This window comes from Myodes glareolus, chromosome 26, assembly GCF_982192425.1.
Source record: "Myodes glareolus chromosome 26, mMyoGla1.1, whole genome shotgun sequence".
Classification (NCBI taxonomy): Eukaryota; Metazoa; Chordata; class Mammalia; order Rodentia; family Cricetidae; genus Myodes; species Myodes glareolus.
Genome location: NC_142051.1, coordinates 14,831,406 through 14,844,077, shown reverse-complemented (window position 1 = coordinate 14,844,077; position 12,672 = coordinate 14,831,406). Strand labels below are relative to the sequence as shown.

The 12,672-nt window shown below is 45.4% G+C and overlaps 1 protein-coding gene across 7 annotated transcripts in view; it reads left to right on the top strand.

The window, feature by feature from the left end:
• The window catches only part of Best3 (bestrophin 3), a 93,981-nt gene extending 87,811 nt beyond the window's left edge, over positions 1 to 6,170 (top strand). For all 7 annotated transcript variants that reach the window (XM_085683410.2, XM_085683411.2, XM_085683409.2 and 4 more), the window contains one exon: positions 2,994 to 6,170. In XM_085683410.2, the coding sequence (XP_085539536.1) occupies positions 2,994 to 3,909 (916 nt within the window). In that variant the 3' untranslated portion in view covers positions 3,910 to 6,170. The remainder of the gene's footprint in view (positions 1 to 2,993) is intronic.
• Positions 6,171 to 12,672: the final 6,502 nt, after the last annotated feature.

Below are 12,672 nucleotides of genomic sequence, written 5' to 3'. Positions count from 1 at the left end.
TGACCTAATGAAACCCAATGAGCAGGGTCACTGGGGCCACCGAAGCATGAGTCTGCATCTCCCAAGGCGCTGTAACAGGATCTGCGCCCGCTCTGGAGGGAGGGTCAGGAGACTGTCCGGTAGCCAAGGACACTGCTGGGCTTCAGAATAACAGCACAGGGCTGTAATCGGGCACCATCCCGGGACATTTAGCTGGGTGATGGTCTCATCCATCTTTTATTCGTAACCACGGAAATGCTTTTTTTTTTTTTTTTTGCGGTTCTCTTTGCACTTTCCTGGTTCCACCTGCTTTCCTTCATGTGACAGAAGACGCATGCACTTGGCATAAGATATCTTGTCACTATGGATATGATCACCAGCCCTGGACTGGCACAGCAGGGTTGCTGGTGCTCCCTAAGCCAGCAAGAGCAACTGACATTGCAGGACAAGTGTTTAAGTTGTTCTCCGAACCCCCATTAAGAGTGAAGTTGAGAGAGATGTGGGGCAACCCTGGAATCTGAGGAGGCAGTAGACCTCACTGCCCAATGGGCCTCGTTGCCCCGTTGGCTCATTTTATTTGAGCCTTGAAGGAGATTGAAAAAGAATAAATTCGTTCAATGTCAGCATTTCCGTGGAAAATCCTTAGCCACGGTAAATCCTTCAAACCTACCAGGGACCCCAATCACAGAGAAAGCCCACCTCACCTCCACATCTCCTTTCCACGGCGGGCTAACTTCTCCTCTCAAGTCCAAACTGGGTAACAGAGATGTTGAGCTTTCATGAGACATATCTCAGTTCCTTCTGAGGTTTGCATTTTACTTCTTGTTCTGTCCTGGGCTCTGGCGTGTCGTTTGATACCTGGATGGCAGGTTTTATACCAAAGGAGAAAGTAACAAAAAGCACTGGTCTCCCTAGCTAGTCAGGCACAGTGAATCTCCCGGACCTCAATAACCTGTCCGTAAGGTGTTGGTAACAATAGTAATATATATTAACTGACGTCTTTATCACCATAGTTAAATGAACATTCGCTGTTGTTTGCGTCCCCTCTCTTTTGCATTTACTGGGGGATGAGCACACATGCCAAGGTACATATGCAGTGGCACAAGTGTGGAGGTCAGAAGAAACTTTATAGGTTGGTTCTCTCCTTTCACCTTTGCTTGGATTCTTGGGGTCATATTCAGGTTGCCAGACTCATACAGCAAGCACTCATTCCGCTGAGCCGTCCCACCGGTTCTGACAGTCTCTAGAGTTTAGCTATTTGTCGGAGGGGCTGCTTGTTGGTTCCCGGCTGCGCAGACCCGAAATACTCACACAGAAACTGTATTATTTAAATCATTGCTTGGCCCATTAGCTCTAGCTTCTTATTAACTAACTCTTGCATATTAATTTAACCCATTTCTATTAATCTGTATATTGCCACGTGGTTGTGGCTTACTGGGTAAAATTCCTAGCATCTGTCTCAGGTGGCTCCATAGCATCTCTCTAACTCTGCCTTCCTCCTCCCATACTATAAGCCAAGCCAGTTCTTTATTCATTAACCAATAAAAGCAGCACATAGACAGAACGACCTCCCACACCATTCACTATGTCGCATTATTTTTTTATAGAATGAGGGGAATGATGGGACCTGGGGAAATCTGTCTTTATTTCAACTCTAATAAAGACAAAAGAACACATGTTTTGTACAGCACATAATAACATTCAAGTTCCTAGATCAGTAATTTCCAAAGTGTGATCTGGGAAGCCCCTGCAGGTCACCAACACTCTGGGAGGGAATCGGTGTGGATAAAACTATTTTCAGCCTAATGTGACTGTGTTATTCTTTCATTTTCACTCTTTTCCGAAGTGCATGGAAATCCCCTCTGTTCTACCATTTTATTTCCACAGATTGCAGTTACACAGACTCACCCATAGTCCAAAAATATTAAGCAGAAGGTTGCAGGAACAAACAGTTCATAGATTTTTTTTTTAAATTGCACGCCATTCTGAATGAACGGTGTGCTATATCCTGAGCTTTATCTCTCCTGGGCTGTGCATCTGTGTGCTTGCCCTACCTGCCCCTCACTTACGAGCCAACCCAGTCCTCCGACCAACAGGCGCTGCATCCAACGCTTGTGCTCAGGGATGCCTTAATTTATGAATCTGCTTAACACACGAGTAGTGATGCTGGTAGTGTCACACTGTGTCTAAGAGAAGCTGTAAAATGTTCCCTTAAGTGAAAAATGAAAGCCTCGATTAATGAAAAAAGATGCTAAATTTTTAAAATATGGACAAGAATATGATTCAGGATAGTGTTAAGCATGGAAAAATCATGCTTGATGCTACCAAAGTTATGGCTGGATAGGCAAGACGGCTCAGCTCGTAAGAGCACTGGCCACACAAATCTGATGACCTGAGTTGGAGCCCTGGGACCCACGTGGTGGAGGGAGAGAATGACTCCCCACCAGAGGTCATTCTACAAGCATGCCATGGCACATGTGGGCCCACACTCTCACACAGGCAACACACAATTAAAAGATTAATTAAAAAGCAAGTTATAGCCACATAGCCAAGTACGGTAGCACAATCTTATAATCCCAAAATGGGAAGTAGAGAGAAAAGGACCAGAAGTTTAACTCATCCTAGGCAGTATTGCAAGTTTGAGGCAAGCCCAGAATACATGAGAGTCTGTTTCTAAATAAATAAATAAAGTGATAGCCACCTGGTTAGTACGTGTTTAGCTAAGGTGGAAAGGACATTACCATCTATGGTCTGGTGCTATCTGGGAATCCACTGGGGATCTTGGAATGTAGCTCCCAGTGATAAGGGGGGTAAGGGAATTTCCCAAAGGCTACTAGATATATGATGTCATCACTTTATCCTTAATGGAACACGTGCTCGTACATTCTTGCCTTTCACATTCCTCGGTTATCACTTGGGGTGTGTAAAATAGCAGCTGCCACGTTGCCTCTTAACTTTGAGACCGCCCACAATTCAGTCCTGCAGTTACTCTGTCTTTTTGTCTCGTGTTTCAGGCTGTCTGGGTCAGAGTTCCCCGAGGAGGACTGGCTATGGAACTATGAGAAGCATGGCCACCGGCGCTCCGTGATGAGGAGAGTCAAGCGCTTCCTGAGTACCCACGAGCACCCCAGCAGCCCCAGGAGGAGGACTTTCGGCAGGCAGGCCAGCGACAGCTCCATGTTCTTCCCGCCCAGCCCAGCTCGGGATCTGCTGGATGTGCCTTCGAGAAATCCCCACCGAGCCTCTCCCACCCGGAAGCCATCCCACTCCCTAGAGGGCAGCCCCAAACTGCATTCCAGCATGGGCGAACTGTCCACCATCAGAGAGACCAGCCGCACCAGCACTTTGCAAAGCCTGACCCCGCAGTCCAGTGTGAGGGCCTCCCCTACCAAAATTCCCCAGGTCCCTGAGGTCCTGATCACAGCAGCTGAAGCACCACCGGGGTCCTCATCAGATAGCCATGACCATGACTCTGCTACCTCCATCTTGAGTCTCGAGTTCACTGGGGTGCAACCTAGCAGGACCGAGCCGCAGGTAGACCCCTCAGGGAAGGCGACGCCATCTGGGGACCGCAATCCCCAGGCTGTTTCAACCAGTACTGAAAGAGACTTGTTTACGTTTGAGGAAGATCCGTGTGATGACAGATTCCCCCAAAGTTGGAGCCTTCCAGAGTTACGGGAGTCCAGGCACACCTCCTTGGGAAACTTAGGTCCAGATCCTGTGAGTTCCGGAGCTGCTCCCTTACCCGACATGGAAACATCCTCAGAGACGAGCGTAATCCGTCCCAGGGCTAGCTCTGGGGTCTCTCCTGACATCCTGTTCTTAATGGAAAACTTGGACACGAAGGAAACAGACATCCTGGAGTTTAACAACGAGCACCCTGAAGGAGCACCTAAGGGAGCGCCGCAGCGTCCCAGGACCTGGTTCTAGCTCACCTTCCTCCTCTACACAGCTGTCAGTACCAGCTTGGGGACAGCCCCCAGGAGCAGGCCAGTGTTTAGAAACATAATCCTACTGTACAAGCTTAGAACTCTGAAGGGCATTATGGTCCTGCAAAACCCAAACGCAACCACATTGTCTAACGCAACGGGGCTTTCACGGAACTTGTATGGCCCAAAATGAATTATCATAACCAAATACGGGATCTCATATAAATGTATATGGCTTATATAGCCATACATGATTAGCTGTGGAAAGGACCATACAGATCATAGTCTAATCCCTTAGAAGCAAAGGCCCAGATGCAAAAGGTCCCATTTCTTTCCTGGTTCCATCCCATACCTCTCTTCCTTTAGCTACAGAGACAAGGCTAGACCATGCCATGCCCAGAGACCCTTTCTGCTTAGAGCAGTTCAACCCAAGCTTCCTGCCCACCCCACCACACTTTCTGTAACTATTGTTGCCATCTTTCCTGAGCTCCTAAACATCCTCAGCATCAGAAAGTCCCGTTTCTCTTCCATTACTATTTCTCTTGTCTGGTCTTCATTTTTCTCTCTTCATCTTTATTCTCTGCCATCTTTCTTCTGCCCTTTTTCTTAGTCTAGCTTCACTAGTGACTCTAATCTGTCCCTCTTTCCAGGTTGCATAAATTTTCTCCTTTCAACTCTGTTGCTTACTCACTGTCATGGTGTTCAAACTATGAGACACTGGTAAAGCCCGGTACAGGAATCTAACGCACCCACCCTCCCACCCTCCCAGCCTTGCAGAAAGAGGTGTGTGTGCCGATGGTATCCAGCATCTCAAACGTGCTGCTTCCGCTCTTTCATCTTGGACACTAGAGAAGACTGAATCTAAGAGGATCTGAAATCCGCATAGCCAACTGCTGCATCCCCAAAGGATGACGTGGTTTCGTTCTGCTGAACTCATACACAGTCTTAAGCAAAAACATCCCAATTGTGCCACAGCGTGGGACCAGGTACTGAGTCTGTTGGGTTGTTTTATATGACGTAGGATGTTAGAGCTGTGTGGACTTCAGGGTCCATGACCGCATGATGACCACAGACTGTTGCCAGCTTCCTTTCAGAAGTTCTTACATTATGTTTTGCAAGCTCCCGGCTTTGGAAAGTGTTGCCTTTCTGGGTGCCATCTTTCCCATGTGTCATATAATGGAACTTGATGTGTGGCTTGGTTGGCTGTCTCAACGCTCCACGCAGCCGTATCTGAAGTTCACATGTGAGCTCTCAATCCTTGAAGGATTCCCATGGGACCGACATACCCTTGGCACCAATAGAAGCAATGGAGAACTCGCTTTCCCGAACTCACATAGCTGGGCTCACACTTCCTCACCATGCCGCTGTAGGGCCATGAATCTGCTAGCGATTTGCCCCAAATTCTGGGGAATGCTCCAAGGCGGCTAGTCACAGGTTTGTGCCGAACCTCTTCAGCCTCGGAGACCTATCTGAATTCTCTCTGCCCAAAACAGAGGAGAGCAGAGCGTTATGTCTTGGAGCCCTTACCATGGTCCTCTCCTTTCACTGTGGAAGCTGGCGGGAGCCTCTTTTTCCTTCCCCGACTTTGGAGTCCTGGTGTGTTGGGTTGTAGTGACCACATTAACACAAGACCTCACTCAGTTCTCAGCAGGGCCTTTTCTTCAAGGACTAAAATGGTTTGCTATTAGAAGACGTGCTACACGTGATTGGTTCTCTATGTTGGTCCATACCGTGAGCGCCCAAGAAAGGACTGTAATCCCCAAATCATCACAGACAGACAGACAGACACAAGCCCCATGGTGTTTCTAAAAGACCAGAGTCCCGACCTTTTCCCAGTCACTATTGTCTTCAGCCACTTTTTTTTGAGTGCTTCAATATAAGTCCCTCCATCTGCTTCTTTGGCTCTATTGCTCAAGTATAAATAAGTTTCTACTTAGCTGTCTTTGAAGCATAATCAGTTTTCATTCTTAAATCCTAAGTTGTCAACTTTACATAATAGAAGAGTTTTATGGAGAAATGGGAAGGTGTTCATTTATCTATTCCTGTGCATCTCTTATCCGCCTTCATTCTGGAGAATTTTCTAAGTTCCTCACTATTTCTTCAAATTTTGGGATGGACTCCCATTTTTTCTCCTCACTCTGAAAACTGAATCATGACTTGATCAAAGAGCCCAAATGAGGAGATTTTTTCCATTCTAGAATGAATCTTTATCCTGCATGGCCAAGGCTGCAAAAATAAAAGGATTTATTCTCTTGTGCCTGATTTTTCGCCTGCCTGGATCGTTTTCTCCTGAGTTCTAGAAAATCCTTTCATACAAACAGCCATTTGTCTCTGTGGCATTGTCTTCAGGGTTTGACCAATCCAAGAACAGGCTTATCCTGGTCGCGTGTTAATATAATCTGCAAGGCAGGGTGAACAGTGAGGCCTGGTCCTTGTGTTTTTCCTCCCTGCTCCTCCAGACAGCTCTGCCCTGACTCTGGGGTTCAGTTTTAATGCAGTTAAAGCTTACCAACTGCTCTTCTCCTGTCCAAGCGTTTAGGACTGCCTAGCCCCTGGTTTTCCTCTCCCCTTCTTTCTTGTCCTATCTAGCCAGTCCATTGCTTCCATTACTCCAGGCATTCACTTTCAGCCTTTGTTTAGCCAAGTGATAGAAAACATAAAAATGTTTTCTTTATCACTATAACATGAAATGGAGAAATATAAAATTTACCATCAGCACAAAGAAAAATCTATGAATTGCCACTGAGTAGCTTCAAAAGCCCAAACAAAGCCAGGTGTGGTGGCACATGCCAGTACTCCCAGCACTCAAGAGGCCGAGACAGGATTGAAAGGTCAAAGTCAACCAGGTCTACACGATGTGTTCATGACCAGCTGGGGCTACATAGCAAGATCTTACCTCTAAAATCCAAACCAAAACAAGCAAACAGTAACAAAACCAAAACTTTGAAAAAGGAAAAGGTAGGCATGCGGCAGGAAATTAAACAGATACATGTCCTTTCAACCATCATTTACAAAATGAACTGCTCTCTAGAAGGTTTTTTAGTTTTTATTAGAGTCAAAGAGAAAAGTCGGGAACCTCAGATTGTTCTGTGTGACCAATAAGCATGACTGTTTGGTTTGTTTGTTTTTTGACTGAATCATCCCAGGCAGGTACCTCAAGTTTTTTCATATCTTTTTCTTAGTTTTGTGAACCGAATTTTTAGGATAGTTTTCCCATTGATATAGCCACTGAATTAAAAGAACCAATTGAACAATACCGAGATTCTTTGACTTCAAGTCTTATCAAAATTCAAAAGACCCCCCAATCTACTGACAAAGCTTCAGAACTGTAATCCATCTTGAATCCTTCACCACGTTCTGAGCCTCCCTCCAGCATCCCCAAATGTACAGTCAGCACATCCCTGCCTGTGGCAAATAGAAAATGAAGGAGATTCCCTACAAACACTCAGTTGACTCAGACCAGAGATTAAATTTTTGTTTGACCTTCTTTGTTTCCTAATTAGTTTAGAAAATGGGCCCAACTCAGTCCCATGCCCAAGGTTGGTTCAGCCTGATAGTTCCATGGAACCTTCTCTCAGCTTCTATTTTGCTTAAGAGGGATGGCACAGGGAAAATACACCTTGTGTTGTAAACACAAACAAGACATTTCTAAAGTTGATTTTGTGCAAAAATATTGTCCTGTTCTAAGTTCTTTGTCTAGGTTAGTAACTCTCAACCAGATGTGATCTTGTACCCAGGATGCACTAGGCAGTGTTGAGAGACATTTTTGTTCATCATACCACAAGTGTTACTGGCATTTAGTGGCAGAGGACAGAGATGTCGCTGAATACCCTGAGACACACAGGACAGACTCCACAGATGTCTGACCCCAAATACCCAGGCATAAAAACCTGATTTAGGCTAAAAGAAGGTACAGATTAAAAAACAAACAAACAATAAAAACCATTAAAGAGATTATAGTGGTTAGAGAGGAGCTAGAGAAAGAATAGAAGTTGAGAGAACAAATAGACATTGGATTTGATCCCCAAGCTCACTCGAATAATTCTATGGATGGCTATGTAGGAGAGCATTTAAACGCCATGTTCTTAGTAGGCCAAATATTAGTTAAGAATTTGTCCTAAGAAACTGCCAGATCATTAACAGACAAATGTCCCAGCCCCCTGCCCCAGTTTTTATAGCTCTTATCTAGATATATTTGTTTTTCACCTTTTTTTTTTTATGGAAAGGGATTTGTAGAAGAAGCTCGGTCCAGTGGATAGGATAGTATCTGTTTACCTCCCAACGGAAAATAAATGCAAGGATTTCCCCAGCACTTGCAAGAGAATAACATGGGATGTCCTGAATGATGTCAGCAGCTGCCCTTCCTCTCATAGTCACCCCTGCAGCATTAGGCACCAATACTGAGCATCCAAAGCCCAGGAAGCCCACCTCCCAAACCCCTCACTGATGCACCACCCTCTTCTCAGGGTCTCAGTAAATAGCATATGTGTTCACAAGTATATCCGTGTGTTTCCTTCTCCCCAGTCCTGTTTGGCCCTGGTGTCAGTTGGCTCAGTGTACAGACCTTTATTCGCTTACATTGTTTGTTTTTTTTTTAAGACAGGGTTCCTCTTGTAGCCCCGGCGATCCTGAAACTCTGAGGCCAGGTTGGCCTCAAACTCAGAGATCCTCCTGAGTGCTGGGATTAAAGTCATGCACCACTACTGCCCAGCTGCTTATGTTCTTGTGAAAGCATCTATTAATGTCCTGTGCGCAAGTGTTTTGTGAGGCCAGTGAGTAAAACTATGTTACCTCACGCATGTTACCAGGAAACTACATCTCAAGCTCTTGGTCATCTGAGACAGTATCTTATACGTAGCCCAGAGTTGCCTCAAACTCAAAGCTTTGCCACCACTTCCTAAATGCTGGGATTATAGGTATTGTACTCTCCCTGGCTCAAGGACAGTGGGAACCATCCAAGACACAGGCCATCCTGTCTGGGCCTATTGGCAGCTGGCCTTGCAGAGACATCGGGTCAAAGACAACCCAGGAACAGCGGTCATGGGTGCATCACTTTGACTAGGGAAACTTGAGTCTTTTCACTTAAGTTAGCTGGGCCACAGTTGGTGTTCATGGTACCCAGCAGGTTGGCTGTCTCTTGTCATGGACCAGGGCAGCCAGGAGCCACCGTGCTATTTACAAACCCATCACTCTGAAGTCAGTTCTAGAGCACCTGGCACTGAAAACAGGGACAACTCCAAAGAGCGGACATGAAATGCCGGGGGACTTTTGAAGCCAGCCCTACTTTCCTAAGCTATTGCTCAGGTCGGTACACAAAGGGAGAACAAACAGCTAAGCTAAGGCTGGTAAGGGATTTTGTAGGGAGAGATACTTGGAAAGAAAAGCCCTGACCCACTCACTACTTAGAAAACAGCTTCTAAAAGAGGTGGGAGACCAGAGGTTGGTGAAGAGACCGAATGCCACCAAGTACCAAACGCAAGAAGAGGCAGGCCTATGCCTGTGTTTGAGCTCTCTCTTGATGGGCTCTGGCTTAGTGTGGAGCCAACAGAAGTCCAATCACTGTCCTCGGAATTATTCCAAGGGCTGCTCAGAAAGCTAATGGTATTCTAGATCAAAACACAGAAATCTCCACATCCGCTTGGTAAATTTATCTTCAGCCTGCTCATCAGGGCCCTGAGATTTGGCCTCCAGCCTCCAGACAATTCTCTGTAGCGGTCCGCCTTCCATTACCCAAAGTGAAAGTCACCTAGCCATGCAATTTTTGCACGCCCCACTCTGCTGCATCCCAGAGAAACACGCAATACAATTCAGATACAGACAAACTCTGAGACTCCTTGGCTCTCCAGAGTCACAGGGGACATCCAGAACACAAGCACAGAGTGCACAGTCCCATCCCTTGTGTCTTCCATAATCTAAACCAGCTACCAGAATTTGCATGGGCAACTCCGCTGTCCTGTACGTAACATAAATGGGACACTGAGGGTCTAGTCTAGAAAAGCATGAGGTAAAGAAAAAAGTGACGTCATAGACCATAATACAAACAGCATGGTAGTGCTAAGTACATGGGCCAGGTGGAGTGTCAAATGAAGGCCTCTTAAGTAAAGGTTTTTTGGGTTGTTGTGGATACCAGGAAATGTAGATGGAGACTGCACCTTCATTTCCAAGCCATCCAGACCTGAATAATCACACAAAAACTGTATTAATTGCAACACGGTTTGACCAACAGCTTAGGCTTATTATTAACTAGCTCTTACAACTTGAATTAACCCATAATTCTTGTCTATGTTTAGCCTCATAGCTTGGAACCTTTTCTCAGTGAAACATTCTCATTTTGCTTTCTCTGCATCTGGCTGGTGACTGTGTCTCTGCCTTTCCTATTCCCCGAATTCTTAGTCTCATCACCTTGCCCATACTTCCTGCCTGGTTACTGGCCAGTCAATGTTTTGTTAAACCAATACAAGTGACAAATCTTTACAATGTATAAGAGCATTGTCCCACACATTTCCCCCTTTTTTTTTCTTTTCAGAACGAGAACTCTGAACCTAATCTCCTTTGTTTAGCTTTCTTACTGATAATTATCCATAACAACTTGTAACCAACACACTAAACAAAGACAAACATCTATAGTTCACTTTTTGGGAATGTGGATGTAGTCTTCTAAGCTACTTCCTGTTTATTGGGGCACGAGTAAGCTTATGAAGACCCAAACAAAATTATGGTCAAGTCCTGACTGGAGTGTTCTGTGAGGCTGGATCATCTCTGTCAGCAGTCTTGAAGCTGTTCTGGATGCAGAACTCATAGGAATCTGCAACAGAGGTGCTCCGAAAGTTGCACCATCAGGGCCATCCATTCCCACTGGAGATTTTTCAGGGGATCTTGCTCAATGAAACCTTATTTTTTCTTAATCCAGAATGAATCCACAGCTTCTCATTTTCCTGTGGAAACAAAAGCAAAACCTCTTCTCCAAAACAACATATCTTTTGACTTAAATTTGAAGTCACAGCATTTTCAAAATATATAGGTTGGATTAATTCTGCAGCATTTATAATCAAAAATGTCTTTTAGCAGCTGTTAATCCTTCCTCAGCAGTCAAACAATTCAAAGACAATACAATAACATACAGTATCCAGACTGTGTGTTTTTCATTTTTCATGGTTTTTTTCTTACTCTATTTCTTTTTATTTTTAATTTTCGGCTTTTTTTTTTTGAGGTAGTTTTTTTTCTGTGTATCTTTGGGTGTCCTGTATCTCACTTTGTAGACCAGGCTGGCCTTGAACTCACAGAGATCTGCTTGCCTTTGCCCCCAAGTCCTGGGATTAAAGGTGTATGCTACCAAGGAAAGGGACAAAATTCCTCCCAAAGAGAGCAGGTGGGAAAATGTTCACTGGATCTAAGAGCCCATGTGCTTTATAATAAAGTGATAAAGTGCTTTTTTTTTCTTTTCAGATTTATTATTTTTTTTTAAGTTAGGTAGATATGTACTGTATGAGTGCAGTGCCCCCTCAGGTCAAAAGAGGGTGCCAGATCCCCTGGAGCTAGAGTTATAGGTGGTTGTGAACCATCTGATGTGGGTACTGGGAATTGAACTCAGGTCTTCCAGAAGAACAGTATGTGTTCTCAACAGCTTTCTAGCCTCTATAATCAGGTTTTGTAGAGAGCTGCGTGGAGCCGCGCCTTTAAGATGGCGCCGGCTGCCACCCTCCGCGAGCCCGAAAGCGAGCGCTCTCTGTGACAAACAACTCCTTTTATGGTTATGGCCCGTAACTTGCTATGATCGTGTGTTGTTTGTGTATGTTTGAGTCTATGGGCGATGTTCACGTGGCACTCCGGGATAGGCGTCCATAGGTTATATAAGGGCTAGGAGAGGTCTGCCTGGGGAGAGAAACGAAAGAGAAGCGAGACCTTGTAAAAGGTCCTGAATAAACTGTGCGCAAGAAGAGCTCCGGTGTCGTGTCGTCCTTGCAGGTCGAGGTGGCAGCGACAAAGTTTGGGGATTAAGAAGCAACAGTCATTTACATCAGACCAATCCTCACTCTGGAAGAAGCCAATGAAGAGAGACAGTTTTTGCTACCTTGTCAGTTGGTTCTATAGGCGAAACGTGATACGGTTTTAATCGGAACACAGAACTGGACTTTTCTTTTTCTTTGTTGATTGTCTCAAAGCTGTGAGTTAAATGACTGGGTAAGGGACATAGAAGGCAATGTCAACTGGAGCCTAGTGCAACAGCCTAAACGAAGATTTAAGTGTGACCCTCAGCACACTGAGGGTCCTCAGCTCCACCCAGTCCTTTCTTTTAAACCCATGGGAAATGATGGGGAGTTTTCTGCCTGCAGGACATCCAGGTCTTGACACCTGAGCTGCCGACACCCCCTGGGCCAGTGACAGTAGACACTCCGGTGGGTAACTGACTGAGCTGCTTCTAGAGCATTCTAGTGAGCAGGCAGGGTTGGTATCTAGTTAAGAGCCTCCTGTGTGATGTAATGCTCACTATGATGTCCTGATGAAGTTCAGAAGTCCAGTTCATCCACTGGACAGCAACTCGCCCTTCCCAAGGAGACCCACTGCAAGCTGCGATACCACGCTTAGACAGTCTTCCCCACAGTCAGCCAAAGTACACCTCTAGCAACAGAATCCTACTTGTTCTTGCTTCACCTAGGTACGTTCTTCTACATTATCACCCTGCTTCCATACATGTATCACACAGAGAGGTTGAGAGACAGAGACACAGAGATAGAATGAAACAGAGACAGAAATTCCTTACAGA